Source organism: Cygnus olor, chromosome 20 (assembly GCF_009769625.2).
Source record: "Cygnus olor isolate bCygOlo1 chromosome 20, bCygOlo1.pri.v2, whole genome shotgun sequence".
Lineage (NCBI taxonomy): Eukaryota > Metazoa > Chordata > Aves > Anseriformes > Anatidae > Cygnus > Cygnus olor.
In genome coordinates this window covers 4,964,162-4,980,035 of record NC_049188.1, presented here as the reverse complement: position 1 = coordinate 4,980,035, position 15,874 = coordinate 4,964,162, and the positions used below count along the sequence as shown (strand labels likewise).

Here is a 15,874-nt window from a genome sequence, read left to right as displayed (position 1 = left end):
GTCTACGCACTGCCAACAGATCTGCATTTTGTTTTATTAAGTGTCATTTCTATAAAACAAATGCACAAATTGTGAGAACTTACAGTAAAAGAAACTGGATGTTTACAATGACTTGATGGGTTTAACAAACTCTTACCTTTTTTTCTTTTGCATGTAATAGCTGGTCTAGAAAACTTTATGATTACATGGGTAACAGTCACTAATACTGCACTATTTCAAAGCACGGGAATGAAATTCAGGTACAAGTAACTATGACTTCTTCCAAATTGCTGTTATGTTCACACTAGTTAGAGCAACAAGGTAAGTGAAAGTAGGGTCTGTTATCACATTGTTTATGAGGATTTCACTCAGATGGTCCCCGTTTGATTGAAGCTCTGGCCACTTGAGAATCTATGAGGAGAACAGAGTTTGTGTAGAAAAGGAAGGGTATTGTCTCTGCAACCTGGATGATACTGATGATGGTCCAGAACAGAGTGCTCTCATGTCCCTGCCAACATGGGGGAGCTGAATAAAAGGGTTCTTCCACTTTCACAGGGTGCACCTTTATGCTAGGCCTCCCAGAGGACCAGGGTTTAATGCAGAAGGACTTAAAATCAGAATGGAGGAGTTGAAAGCGGCTACCTCTCACTCCTGGAGGAACTGACTTTTGATTTGAGCAGTACGTTTGCAAAGTGTATAGAGCACTACGTCACATCGTACTTACATACGGTTATAGCTCAAGACCATGCTCGACTCACAGCCTCTGTGGCTGTTTGTGCTATAGTCCGTTCAGTTATATCTGTGAGGGAACAGCATTCAACCAAAACACAGCTGTTTTCAAAGGCCAGGGAGCAAAAGGGGGGCAAGAACAAACGCAAGGAGGTTGCCCTTTCCTGTGTGCAGTTTTGCTGGGGAGCAGCTGCTGCACTTACCCTCCCCTCAGCCAGGCAGGGAAACAGCAGCTGCCTGCCAGTTAACGGGGTGCAGGAACAGCCTGTGGTGTTGGGCTGTACAGGTTAACCACCAACTTTTTTTTTTCCAGAGAGGTCTTTTGCTATGAGAAGCTGTCAAGCTGGAGAACACGGGCGTGAGCAGACTTGCTTTACAGCTCGTAATTCCTGTCACAATTGTTTGTGTGAGATTTGAGGTGGCCTTGGTCACGCTCTGGAGGTTATCTAACATTCACAACTAATTAAAAGCAGGGAAAATACTAGGCCTGTTCTGGTGTAAAGGTGCTCAAGAAACTCGAGGGCTGCCCCTGGAAGGAAGGGAGGCACAGCTCAGTCGCAGCGGATAAATGAGACCTACCTGTGTGGGAGGGATTCTTTTGTCTGAACGCTTTCCCTTTGCAGAGCTCCAAGCTGTGGTGTAGTTTGAGAGGTTGTATATCCACACGCTTCCTTTCTCATCACCACAGAACACGTGCTCTTTTGCTGTAAGACCAAAAGAAGAAGCTGGAAAACTAGAGTGGAGCTGAGCGTCCCCTCTTCTGTAAGGTGGGGCTTTACACAGGCTGGTGTGTAGCATCCCTGTGGAGGATGTCACTTCAGCAAAATTCTTCCTGGCACAAAATAAGTAAGATCCCTAGCTCTGGAGAAAACTTCAATTTATTAAGAGAGAATTATCTTACTGTAGTAGAGAAAAGCCAGTAATAAGTGTTTTCTTCTGACTTTAGTTAGTATTTTTAGGTTTGAAAAGTGGGGCTCAGAGTTTCTTTACTCCTTGTTGGTCCTAAGCTGCATTATGACATGTATCACGTCAGGGCAGAGCACCTCTGCCTTTAACAACCAGGGAACAGTCGTGTGTTTATATGCAACGTGCCTGTCTGCTAGCTGCAGCACTGCATGCTATGAGCTCTTGTCGTGCAAAGGCAGCAGGCCAGGCGCGCTCTCTTGGCCTGGGAATGAAATCCAGCCCTCTGCCTGCAACTACAGGGTGGGAGGGGAGGCATTTACAACTGTTAAAAGTAAATCTTGACCAGTGTGGCTGCCCCTGCTGAAGCGACTGGCACGGCCTCGCCGCTTGTGCTGAGGAAGGGTGCTGCCTACCTGGGCAGGTGCTGAGCGTGAGATAGGACAAGTCTGTTGTGGACCACTCCAGCTCAGCCAGAATAACTGCAGATACCGTCCGCTGGCATCCTTTCCCCTTTGTGTCAAAAGACCGACTCCAGCTCCATAAGTATATGCACCCTGGTTTGGAGCTCTTGGAAGCTAGGGAAGGAAGATGGAAGACTGTCAGTTGCTGAGGAGTGCAGTGCTTCAGAACAGCTGCGGAAGGTGGTACATCCAGAAGGTGGCTTTTAAGACACAGGACCTGATAGCAGCAGCAACTATTTCCAGTTCCTTTACCTTATTTCTAGATAATTTGAGGCTTCAGAGGGAGTCTCTTCCACATGGTTCCCAAACTGTGGAACAAGCACAGGCTATTCAGAAAGACCCACTCCATGCTTTTAGGAGCCTCTGAGATGTAGGAACCCCAAATCCTCTGCAAAGAACTGCTGCTTCCACCAGCCCTTAAACACAAAGGGGCTCTCTTCCCTTCCACTTCAGCGCTGCTAAGCAAAGTTTTCCCTCTGTGATGAGTCTGTCTTTTTTCCATCTCTGCTCAGACATGACCAACCATATTTTATGGGAAGAGGCAACGCCATTCAGCGTAGCCCTCCGGAATCTACAAAGTGTTAGCTGCACTCCCTTCACTCCCTCTGCTTCATCATTCCCCACTGAGGCACTTGATTGTTTTTGTGGATCTGGCTATTGTGCTTACACTCACCTACAACATCATCATTTAAAAAAGCCAAACCGTCAACCCTGTGAGATGTCGTCATTTCTCCCTCCTCATCGGGAAACTGGAATATGACTTCGAAAGGCCTGGGGGAAGAAAGGTGACGTGATTCAGGTCATGAAAGGACAGCACTGGGAGGATGCTTAGATACAGACCCCAAGAGATAGAAATCTGTTACTCTCTCGCCTGATAGAGCAGATGAATTCCCACTTGAACTTATGTTTTTGGCTACCTGGGCTTCTTAATGTAGCAGGAGCTTGTTTGCTTAAGGGACTGCTATTTTGTTTCCTTTACATTTGGTAGGCCATGCTGCTTTCCCTGCTCAGACCTCCTCAGCTGGAAGTAAAGCTAGGGCTACCTCTTCTTGTTATGGAAAGCAAACATATGCCCCTGACCTGTTGGTTCTCACCTGCTTTTCTGTTCCTTTTCCAGTTTTATATTCCAGGTAAAGCAGCCTTCTTCGCAGCCAGCCAGCAGGTACTGCTCTGGGCAGGTGGGGACCAGGGCAATCCGTAATGGTACAGAGAAAGATTCCAGCACCAGCAGCTGGCTAAAAAGAGAACGAACAGTTAAGTGGTGCTGCAAAGTGATAGGTATAGGCTCCTGGACTGGCCACATCTGGTTTTTGAACCTTTACCTTGCTTTGAAATTGTAGTCACAGTCTGGAATCCCAATATCCCAGAGTGCAATTCGCTTGTCATAGGATGCAGCTGTGGGACACAGAAGAGAAGCAGGTAGTGACACCGCTGCTCATCTGGCTCTTCTTGTGCTAGCTGGCAATTCTACCTGTGTCACAGACTGTAACACTCTAAGCCTGGGGCATCAGAGAGCTCATTAAAGCACAGCAGCAGTCATAGAAGCTCCTGGTTGAACACCACTTCACAGACATTGTTAAACATGCACATTCAGTAATTCTTATCCTGTGCTCTAAGAGGAGCAGATTAAAGGGAAGTTTGGTTCCTGGTGTCCGTTACTAAGTTGTGGCTTCACAAGGTCATTAATTAGTGCGCATTTAAGGTCGCGTTTCTGGTCATGGGTTCTGGTCGAACCGAAAAGGTGAGCTCCAGTCCCTATTCTCAGGCAGATTCCACTGTATTCCACATATTTATGTGTATTTGCATCCACAGCAGCTCCCATTAGGTAAGGTAGGGACTGTAAAATAAAAAGGCTTTTACTGCCTTTGTCACCAAGCTGATGTACTTGCAACAGTAAGAAGGCTAGCAGAGTACTCAGAGTAATTGGGATCCTGAGCAGGTGGCATCACTCAAGCAGGTTAGCGTCCAGTCCCCAAAGAGGGATACAAAATTCTCAGGTTATTATAATACATTTTTCTATGCAATAAAATAAGCCTCGCTGTCTACACCTGAGCAGCATTGCCAAGGCAGTCAGCCCTTCACAACTAAGCATTATATGGATGTGGTAGCAACCTCCCGATTCCGTTAGGTTTCTGCTTTTTGCACTCTTGAGGTTACTCTCGAAAAGTATCTGTTACAGCTGCCCAGGCTTTGAAGGAATTTCACTTTTAATGGCTCATGGAGCAGTCTAACCAGTCCAGGATGTGAGCAATTGCAGGCAAGAAAAACAATGTACTATGGGGTGCAGGTGTGGTCTGAATGACTCTGTAACAGCTTACTTTACAACCCCAACAATGCAGCTGCAACCTGTAACATGATGGTTCACTTCCCACCACTCCTTAAGCCTCTGCGGGAACTACTGTGGCAAAGCTCACTTCCACCTCAGGACCTGGACAGAAATTTCTGATAAGGCACAGAACTCAAAAGACTTCCATTTATTCAAAAGCAATTCACTGTGCAGCTTTGATCACTGGAAAAAAATGAAACCTAACAGGCCGTTACATGCTGCATTGCCCCCGTTGCCATGCTTGATGAGAGAGAGCCCTGCTAGCTGACCATTTGCTGCCTGGCCCCCAGCACACCACTCTGGCTATCATTCTTCTTACTCGTCCCTGCGGAACGGATCCGCTACTGGGGTGGTTTGTGGTTACTGCGTGACAGCCAGCCGGAGAGCTGGCATACCAGGGAGCTACCGAGTGAGAAAGAGGAGCTGCTGCACCTCAGCTAAAGAGTCAGACTGTGGCTGAAACAACTCGTAACTTCTCCAGACTAGTGCCACACGAGACTAACGGTACTCTGTGTGTAACATCTGGCCATGCTTTGTGTATGTGTGTGTGGTCCCTGTATTCACCTACCCGCACCTGCCTCCACTGGTGACAACTCTCCTTGTTCAGGAAGCCCAGCCGTTTCTAGATTGGGTACTAAAGCTAAAGAGATTCTGAACTAGGGACTTACTGAAGAGGTGAGTTTCTTGAGTTGGGCTGAAGCAGACAGTAGCAATGGGCTTTTTATGAGCCTTTATTTCTCCATAGCAGAAGTCAGCCGCCACATGAATCAGTTTGACAATCCCTCTCCTCCCTGCAGCTGCCAAGATATTGTGAGATTTCTTCCGACCGTCGCTGATTACCATTGGGAGAGTTGTCCACGCAACACTGAAAAACTCCTAGGACAGAAAGAAACCAGGAAGAGCATGAAAGAGAACAGTTGGCAGGATGGCTCTTAGCTCAGAGGAAAGGTAACTGTCACAGAGCAATCCAGGTGAAACTACATAGCAATTCAAGCCTGAACATTGTATCTCAAAAAACCTTCAGAAGAACACAATTTTTTGAAACAGGATGTTTGTTACTCCATGTTGTCAAGCTTTCTTAGCAGCCTGGATACACACACACACACCTTTGTGAAGAAAAGACGCGGAATAATATTTTAAACTAATAAAAATAAAATAAAAGAAAAAAAGACTAAAACGACAAGCAAGAAATGTTCACTAGCTATCTTGAGCCTTTTAAGACCTGTCCACACTAATGCTTGTAACTCTCGTTCAGAATTGTTTATAACATGTATATACCTATGGAATTACAACAGATTATGGTATTCCCATCTAATTCTACCGTTCCTATTTGCAACATACCTCTGTAGCCACCTTATATTTTTTCAGCACCATCCCTGTTTCACAGTCAATCAGACAGACAGATTCCCCTCCACACGTCGCCACAGTTCTGGAGGAGTCCACAATGGGATCTGAAAGATGAAAAGAATAGGTGAGGAGTTCCCAGGTTCACGGATAACACATGAAGAGTGCAGTTTATCACTGCCTGGTGCTCTCCCAGACTCCTGTTTTCAAAGTCAAAGAAGAAGTGTGTACGCAAGTCTCATCCTGACATCGGAGACTACAGCTTGAAGAAGCTGGGGTCTAACGCATGGAGTCCGCTGGGATTCCAGAGCCAGGTGGTTCTGGAAATCCTGCAAACCTCTTTAAGAGCTCACCTTTCCTGGCTCCACAGTCTAGCAATGGCTCGAAGACACAGGACCAGAGCTGCGTTTTAAAATCCTCACGGCTGTTGCCTTTACTGTGACACTGGAGAAAATGCAATGGCTCTGCACTGACATCCTCCTACAATAAACCATCCACATTTAGACAATTCATTCCCCTGACAGTGGTTTGTCTGAACGGCATGCCTGTGATTGCCTTGGCAGAACCCTCTACTGAACACAGTAATTCCAGTTAAACCAAAGTATTTTCAGCCCTTCTGTGCTACAGAGAACAGGAGAGGCTAAGGTGCCACCAGTGCTCAAGACTCCCAAAACAGCAAGGAGAAAAGATGTGCCCATCAGACCCCAGCATTGACCTTCATATTCTGCTGCAGAGAAATGTGAAAAACCCTTTAGATCCCCACTGGTTTGAGCTGAGAGGGAAACACCTTCCCCCATGCAGCCATCAGTTTGACCTGAGAGCAAGTCATGACAGTCCCATTTCTAAGAACAAGCGTTCAGTGCACCACCTCAGAGCGCTGGTCCATCCATCCCTTGCAGGGAATTCACTGTCTTCGGGGGGGGGGGGCTTCCCTGACACCTCTGAGAGATTTAAAACAAACAAAAAAAAACCACAAAACAAAACTATAACTCACAACATATCTGGCCAATCATGAGCTCCAAGATCTGTCGAGCTCTGCTGAAATCTGAATATGGCTCTTCCCACTAAACCAAGAGGCTGAAAGCCTGGCCTGAGAAGGCTGGTGAACATACCTTGCCCTTGGAGTTCTTTATTGGGGTCAAGTTAACGACCCCGTTGTCCTGTTCCTGGCTTTTCTGTTCCCCTGTCAGCTGGCTGGATCTTCTGTTGCTTTGCCCCCTGGGAAACTGCTCTCCATTCTTTTGTGTCCCTTCAGCTTCCTGATCAGGGGTTGCCTCTTTGGCTGGCTGGTTCGATGCTCTTGCTTTATCAGGAGCTGGGTCATCCTGCACTTGACTGGACTTTTTGGGATTAAGTACAGCCTCCTTCTCAGTGTTTGCCTGGGACTTGGACCTCTTGTTTCCAGAGCCTGATTTGGAATGATTTCTTTTCCTCTTCCTGGGTGCTACCACGACCTGTAAGGCATGTTGTCAGTTTCTGCAGAAGATTTCTACCTTCCCCAAGACATGCAGATTACATGTAAAAGAGATTCTTTATTCAAATGCCAGTACCCTCCCACAGTCACAGAATCAAGAAAGCCCAGAGCTGCAGAGTTCCTAGAGGCTAATGACAGTCTGATTTTCAACTTGCTTCCCTTGCCCCAGTTACTTGCGATTTTCATACGACATGGAAAAACAAACCTGGCCCATGGACTAGTCTGAAGTCATTTCAAACAGGGCAAGCACCATCACAATCCAGCCATGTATCAGCCCAGTTCTCTCATTAAAAATATCCCTTCCCAAAAGGATGGGTGGAGTGGGTAGGTCTATACTCATGAAATGTTTTGGGTCTCCTATGAATGGAGAAGCTCTCTCCTCTCGGATGGCAACCCAACCTTCTCATTCCTGGGAAAGCTTCAGTCTGGCCATAAAGAATAAGCCTCAGCTGTTGAGTACAGGCTGGAGCCTGAGACTGCCCCTCCAGTAACCACAGCACCATACATGTAAACTGACAAGTGCTACTTAGTTTGTTAAAAAAAAAGAAAAAAAAACGAAAAAAAAGGAATTGTTAATGTAAATGGAAGATCACCTACCTTACCCACATCTTCTGCATCTTCCTTGGGGCCTTCTGCACTTTCTTCCTCATTTTCATCCATCTTTTCCTCTGTTTCAGTATCTGTGTTTAACTCCAGACCCAGTGAGTAAGACAGAAACTCTTCTGCAATCATTTTCACCTTAGAAGCAAATAAGTTGGTATGTACAAAAAAAGACAAAAAGCAGCAGCAGTCAAACTGTGATGTGTAATGACAAGAGCTGGCTTGCTGGATTTTTAGTATCTGCTTCCACTATTCTACGTGAATTTCACAAACGATGGGGTAACTGCCAGCTGACAGCCAGGCAGGCCGAGTCCTCTACAGACAGATCTGGGAGAGCAAAGAGGTTCCTCACACTGCCTCTCTACAGTGTGCTTCGGTCTGATCTCAAAGGGTGGTCGTTCAGAGGCTGGCGTGCAGACATACTCAGTCCACAGCACTTCAGCTCTGATCGACAGCAGCCAGATAGAGTTACCACCATGTAGAGAGAGGGACAAATGCGAAGGGTGAGGCTGTCCCTTCAGGAAAGCACATGCAGTCACAAAGGAACCCAATGAAATCATGATCACACTGAAACATGGAAGACTGGTGCACCAGCACCATGCCTCGCTGATCAACTGTGCAGAACACCTGGACGCTGCAAATGGCCTGGGGCAGATCTGCACTGGAAATGAGTGATTACAGTGACTCCTGGAGACAACCACCACCCTGTAGTGCATCAGGTAGGGTAAAAAAAGAAAACAAAAACAGCCTGCTGGACTGGACTTTTCACCGCCACATATGACATCAGTGGTGGCTTGCATTGCTGGCTAGATCTATGCTATGTGATCCAAGAACTTCACTTTGTCTTGCATTTCTAGGGTATGTGTATGAGAAAACAACAGCTCAGCAATAACACAAGACAAAGGAGGGATGGAAGCCAATATACATACAATTAAATCTAATGTTATAAACTGAATAGTATCTTTCTCCACTGGGAGTATCTACACCTCTGTCATTAACTTTTCTCCTTTCATGCACCTTCCATCAAGACTAAAGGCTGCCATTAGAGTGATTTGCTGTTTGCAAATAATTAAGTACTAAGGATGCTGCAGTCTTGTCAATTAGTAAAAGTATCATCATTGCTTATGAATTAAAAAAACAATGTCTAATGACAGTCATTGCATCTTGGTGCACATTTGGTGTCAGTGCTCCTGTAAGTGCCTAACAAACCAGAAAAGAAAAGCAGAAAAAGTGACATCATGCCTCTGGAAAAAGTCCCCTGAACTCAAACCCACACAGCATTTTAACCAAATCTGCTCAGAATGTAGAGTCCTTGCCTGAAAAACAAGACTGAGTGAAATGGAACTTACCCGCCAGCGGGTGAATTCACTGAGTGAGCTGGGTCCATCTACTACATTAGTTTGTACTGACTTCAGGAACTTCTTCTTGATGGACTTCACTTGCTCAGCTGTATACTTCTCAGGAAGCTGGTCACGGAAGAATTTTTCCCAGTGAGCGGTAACCTAGGCAGAAAGACTGGGTTTGTTCAACAAAACACTACAGGAAACCAGAGCAGAAAAGCAAAACAGTACTTGTGAAAACACCTAAGAAGTTACTAACCCTGAGGCTCCGCTAGCTACATGATGGTACTGCTTCAATTTGATCGGTGTTCAAACCACAACTTCAGCTAGCAGGAAACACAGTCCCTCTGACCCAAGCTTGCGTGGCTAAGAAGATACTGTCAATGTGAACCAACCCCTGATTTCATGCCTCTAGCTCCACAGCAAGTGGTCTGAAGAAGTCTCACACTGTGCTCTACTGACAGGGTGTACCTGGCAGGTAACTATTTATAAAAGGCAGAGGACAATGGGGAGTTTTCCTGTAGTTCATGAGCACGACCGGTATACACGCCATCGCCACTTATAGATAAAGATATTTAGATTTAACAAAATGCAGCCTATGTTTACACACAGCAGCAGTAACTGGGCAGCCAGGTACAATTCAGTAACATCAGGAAAAGCTATCTGGGGCACAGCTACCAACACAAAATGAACAGCATGGGGGAGCATTTGGTGTCTCATTACTAACCATTCCAACAGCCAAGCATGCCCAGTTGCCTGGAGGATGAGAGGCTGAGCAGCCCTCACCAAGACCTTTTGAAGTGCAAGGCATTACACAGACAAAACTTAGCACAGCAAGCCTTCACAGACTTCAGTATTTGATCTCTCCACCACTGCTACACAGAAGCAATTAACAAGATCAGCTAACTAGAATACAGATGGTAAGAGCTGGACTGCATAAAACAACAAAAACCACACCTTTTTCAATAAAACAATATGTGTGCTTAAGATCACAACATGCTTTGCAGGGAGAATCTGTCAAGAGCTGAACTACGGTGCATGTAAGTGAAAGTACAGCTCCAAACACGGAGAGTGGAAAAATAAAGGACAAATCCTTGTTCCTGGTGCATGCTGGAAAACTCAGGATTATCCTGAGCCTGTCTCTCAGCTCCCCAGTCCTGGAGCCAGGACAGTAACATCAGTTAGACGGAGAGGTATATGCAGCTGTTATATCAGCACCAGGTTTCTCCCTTTTTTTGAACAGCAACTGAGTGACCTAGAAAACCGATGGCTCATATACAGACCGTGTCAGTCCTGCTCCTGTGTAACACTCCTGACAAATCCTCTTTGCTAAACAAGAATTCTTTGGTCGCCAGTTCCTGCTGGTTTTGCAGCCCTGGTACACCAACAGAGTCAGCATGGCAGTGCTATAGAAACCCAGAATGAGGCCTCACACTGATTGAAGCTGAAGGCAGAAGTTGCCAACACAGAACAAGCAGAGCAAATGCAAGCAGTGATCAGAGAAAGCAGTAATGAGGCATTTACAACACAGCCCATACTGTGGCAAAGTATTTAGGTACTTCTCAGGTGTTCACAGATGCAGAAAACACCACACATCTTACCTTGCTGGTGAGCTTACGACTATTGACACGCCTCACATGATTAGCCAGTTTGGTTATATCCTTGCCATTCAGTAGCCGAAGATTTTGCAAAAGAAACATCACTTTATAATCATCGTTGAGCTAGAAGGAGAAGACATTAGAGTCACAATAACCATACACGTGCTACTTGCTTCAGTTGTATGTCCACTGTTCTTTATTAAAGTACAGCCAAGAAGTAGCAGAATGTATTTACTAAGGAAAGGACATTTCATAAAATCTTCTCAGCATTTCCGACACAAATACCAACTTTTACTTGTAAGTTCTACTGTAAATTGGGATCTTCAGCAACACAGACAAAAAAACTGCCTCGCCTTCTGCAGTACCGGACATCCAACACAAGGTGGTGGTGGTGAAACCAGGCTCTGTCCTGAATGCAAGGCAGGGAGTTCTGTTCACAGCCTTTAACTCTGAACATCTAATACAGAGGAAGGCCCTGCCTGAAGTAAGTAAATACCAGCAGGATTTCTTTGGGTCAGGGCAGTTTTAGGCCAGAGCAGTCCCCCAGTCCTGTTCACCATACAGCTGCACGTATACTTCTGCCAGCATGCAACAGCAAACAAGCACCTGGGGACACCAGAGGTGGCTGATGCCAGTTTAAAGCACATGGAAAATTGCAGTTTCAGATGCCTAAACTGAGAGCCTCAGCTCTCCGTACGTAGTCAGTAAAGCCTCTTGGGACAAATCAGGAACCTAAATTACAGTAATCACCAAGTTTAACTCTTCATCACAGGACCAAATCTGCTGGACAAGCAGCACCACCAGGTGCACTAAAACTAACGTATAAGGAGGAGTACATTTCTACACAGTTGTTACTAAATTTTACACCACTGAAGCTCTACACAAGCATGAACAAAAGACATCCTGTCTGAAAAGCAACTCAAGGTGGGACTCTGGCCTGGAGAATCAGGAGATTCAAGATTTTTCACCTCTGAGTAGTATTGGACAAGTCACTTCTGCAGATTGGGAAATTGTGGCACAAATTGGTTAAGGTGAGCAGAAGAACTAATTACTTTCTAAGATATCTTCACTTGCTGCCTAAGAATAATATATAAGAACTAGGCATAATTGCTATTTATTGCCCCCTCTATTTAATAGCTTGTACGAATGGGAAGTAACTCACTGTCAAGTACACATTGTTCTCATAAGTGAGCTCCTCAAGCAGAGGGAACTGTTTCAGAGCAGTTACATCTTCCAGCTGGTTGTTGTTGCAGTTTAGGACACGCAGATCAGGCAGGGTTAGACTGTTGGGAAATTTGTCCAATAAATTATCGGAGAGATCTAGTTTCTGCAGATGCCTCAGACGGGAAAACAAACGCGGGTCTAAGTCTCCAGTCTTCAACTGCAGCTTGGACAGGCTGAAAGAAAAAGAGAACATGAACTACCTGCATTTCACTGGAAACACAAGTGCTGACTTTCACAAGGCACAAGGCCATACCTGGCGGCACCTCTCAGCCTAGCACAGCTCACTGGGTAGATCTGACCAAATCTGCTTTTTCTTGCCTGCAGCATTCTGGACTGCAGGCATGCCGATATGGAAAAGATGCTGTGTCTGAGCTAACAGGCATGATCAGAGTCTGCTGAAGTATTTGCGGTACAATTAACCTGCAATTCAGATCAATTTCCTATGGGTAACAGAGCTGATTATCAGCAGTGAATTACCAAAAATGTTCTTGTACATAGAAAAATTAATAAGTCTCTAACAGTTTTGGTATTTTATTCCCTTGCAATGTAAATTCAACAAAACAAGCTGTGACAATACAAGATACTTTTTCACTAGGCCATCAGTCTATATTCTCCATAAAATGCTCTAGATTCGTTATTTCCCTCCCTTACAGAAATCACAGTGTCACAACCAGTGTAAGCACTACAAGACTGCAGGGCTCCCAAAAAGGCTGGTCCTGTGCTCCCCTCCCTTCATGTTGACACTTGCACTCTCACATCCATATGGCAAATCGGATCGGTTTGCTCATCTGGCTTAAAACTTTTCTGCATTACAAGTAAGCTCAGAGCATGCATAGAGTAGGTTCCCAAATCATTTAGGTGGTTTTTAAGAGCGAAATTCATCCAAAAAAAAGTGATTTTTCCATTTCTTTCGCAGCAAGTTTTGCTCCAAATAGTTCCACTGGCAAGTATGCAAATCTACCTAAGAAATCACAATGCTGCAACCAAAATTAAAGCATTTTGTGCTTGGATATGGAAGTGATACAATATTTGTGAAGGGAGAAAAAATATCCCTTCTCTGTGAGAAACAGAAAACTGCATAAGGAAGATCATTTAGATCTGATTAGACCATTGAGCTGAACTCCAAAGGGAACTTTCAGCACTGACGGCCAGGGTCTCTTGAGAACGTAAGCCTGAGTTCCTTTAACAAACAGAATATCCAACTATAATGATTAGTTAAAAAAAAAAAAAAGGCCCTCTACATATATACAAAATGTTAATAAAACAGATAAATAAATTTAGAAAGCAAGATCACATCTCATTCGCTTGCCATCTCAGAAGCCTAACTAGCCAGTCAAAGTATATGAGAAAAGCTGAACAGAATTCAGCCGGCTGCAAAGCTGAGCGTGACTACTGTGTCACTGTGATTTCAAGCAGGAACATTAGCTGGGATTGGGATATGGACAAAGTTTGGGAGAAACTAAGCACAGTGTTTCCCAAACAGACTTCCTGAATTATGACCCTTCAAAATCATGGTACAAAGCCATATGGAGAAAACTACCTGTAGAAGTTCACAACTTCAAACACCTGACCATCACTTTGTTACCCAGATTACTGGGACCTATAGTCTTTGGATATACTGTTGAGTTTCTATCTGAAAACAAATATTTCATGACAAGACAAAACAAAAGAAATAACTTTAAAGACTACATATGAAACCCCAAACTCCTACATCAGCAACAAAAACAACGCAGGTGCCAGCCAGATATTGGCTAGCTGAGTCACTCGGAGTGACCAGTTCGCAAATAGCGAAATTCCACCGTATTAAACATTTGGAAATACATTTATTATATTCAATGACCTCTATTAATGATCTGACCAACAAAACTGTTTTAGAGGTTTCTAAGTGTATCAGAGTTTATTCTCCCTTTCTGCCATGTTTGAGGTACTAATACAATCGGATGTAGAACAGATAAAAAGTGATGGAGGGGAAAGGAAAGAGAAGGAAAATAATGCCAAAACGTTAAGAAAATCCTCTAGATCCAGACCAGAAGCGATTCCCTTATTTACACTGAGCAATTGCTACCAAGGACAGAACTGTTTTGGGGGCAGGGAGGGAGCACTTCTTAGGATTAGGAAATCAGAATCCAGCCCTGAGCAGTTTTACAGAAAGAATGTGGCATAGATAAAACCTGTATGGTGAAGAGAGGTGGTAATTGCTGCAGTTCCACCAGTGCTCACTAACCCTGCATTGAGAATGCCATCTCTAATTCTGTACTTTGAATTGGCCTCTCCTATTTCAGCAAAAACGCTTGAAAAAGGATTGCCCATGCTGAATTCATCTGGAATTTTCCTGTCTACACTTACTTTAGTGTCTCGATCTTTCGTAGTCTTGTAGATCTTGGAACCGCTCTTTCCAAAAGAAGTTCTGTAGTAATTTTTGACATTTTTATCTTCACCCCTCTGCTGCAATCACTACACAGCTGTAGGATCTCTTCTTGTAGCCTTCCTGGTAAAACAAACAGGGATGAGGCCAAGTCCTTTGCAACTGACTCCAAAAGGGAGAAAAAAAAGATATGAGGTTAGCTGCTGCTTCTGAAGTAGCCTTTTTTCACAGTTGAAAGGAAAATACCAGGAATAGTTATAAATCTGGGCACGTACTCCCAACACGCTGACCCAACCCATCTCCAAAACATTGGTGCTACCTCCCTTGGCTATTAAAGTGAAAGTCTGTAAATGAAAACTGTCTGCAGCGTGACGGCACTCAGGATTAGGGACACTCACCCAGTATGTACCCTTCCTGTGCAACCAGGCTCTGGTCCAAGAACTCCCACATGCTTTCAAACAAACAGCAACAGTCAGAATAAATACACCTGTCGTGGGTTTCTTCCTCTGAAGGAAATGACACAGAGCACTCGCTGGCCTGACCAGGTGGATAGACTCTTGGCTGACAACCTCTGGATTCCCTACAACTTTGGTACACTGGATTCATTACCAGAAATGTAAATACCCACCACTCAGTAACGTTGTTTCTTCACTGAGGAAATAGAAACAGCAGCATTCTGTACCCTATTGGTGATTACCAGACGTTTTCATGCATTGTTGCAGATACATTCTGTCCTACGTGTGCACACACAGATACAGATATCGAGAATAGTAAGTAACACTGACAAGGCCAAAGCAACGTCACAAAATTACTGGTTCATGGTTTACCGCTATTTCTGACATAGATTTCAAGAGAGGGAAATAAAAGAGAAAAGAGCTCCAAGGCAGGCTCTCTACTGTCTTTTTGTGTTAGTCTCAATTCTGCCTAAACGCCAATCTGGTAAATCATGGGGGACACGTAAGCAGTCCTTAGGCTTGACTTTAGTACTGTAAGGTGCCTACAATGCCTGGATCATCATGGGTGATGTTTTGTTAAAACCTGTAAGTAAGGACAATCCTTTATATATGAAATATTACATGGTTTTATATGGGAAAAAAAGAAAATCGAGCCTGAAAGAAGCGTTTGAACAGCAGCTGCTCAAGGACTTGATCCTTCAAGCAACAGAACTGTCAATGAAAGCCAAACCCTTCCCTGCTGACCCAACAAACCCCACTAAGCTCGAATATCTGTAAGAAAACCTCGACGCCAATGACTGTGGGTTTCCTGATCACCCTGCGCTTGGCTATGCTGGCATCGTGCACAGATCTGCTTCCTGTGACATGGTGCCAGGCCCTTCGTCCCCACGGCCACACCTCGCTGAGGCCACGGTCCTGTGGCAGCGCCAATTCGGGCCGGACAAACGATGTGGCGAATAGAACAAGTTTAGCTTTGGCTCTGCAGCCGTGCGGGTGCCGGGGGGACGAGGGACCCTCGCTCTGCGCCTGGGCCACGAGCGGTGACCCTGGCATAGCCACCACTGCCATGCTGC

The 15,874-nt window shown here is 44.9% G+C and overlaps 1 protein-coding gene across 1 annotated transcript; it reads right to left on the bottom strand.

Annotated features, from left to right (window-relative positions):
• Positions 1–20: 20 nt before the first annotated feature.
• Positions 21–14,461, bottom strand: LRWD1 (leucine rich repeats and WD repeat domain containing 1). The gene is made up of 15 exons (XM_040532940.1): positions 14,328–14,461; positions 11,920–12,154; positions 10,761–10,880; positions 9,169–9,321; positions 7,817–7,957; positions 6,858–7,199; positions 6,099–6,225; positions 5,743–5,852; positions 5,070–5,277; positions 3,398–3,470; positions 3,170–3,310; positions 2,749–2,846; positions 2,028–2,189; positions 1,288–1,412; positions 21–390 (listed from the first exon to the last, which is right to left on the bottom strand). Exons 1-15 carry the CDS (start codon positions 14,405–14,407, stop codon positions 250–252), a joined length of 2,256 nt encoding a protein of 751 aa, XP_040388874.1. The 5' UTR covers positions 14,408–14,461; the 3' UTR covers positions 21–249.
• Positions 14,462–15,874: the final 1,413 nt, after the last annotated feature.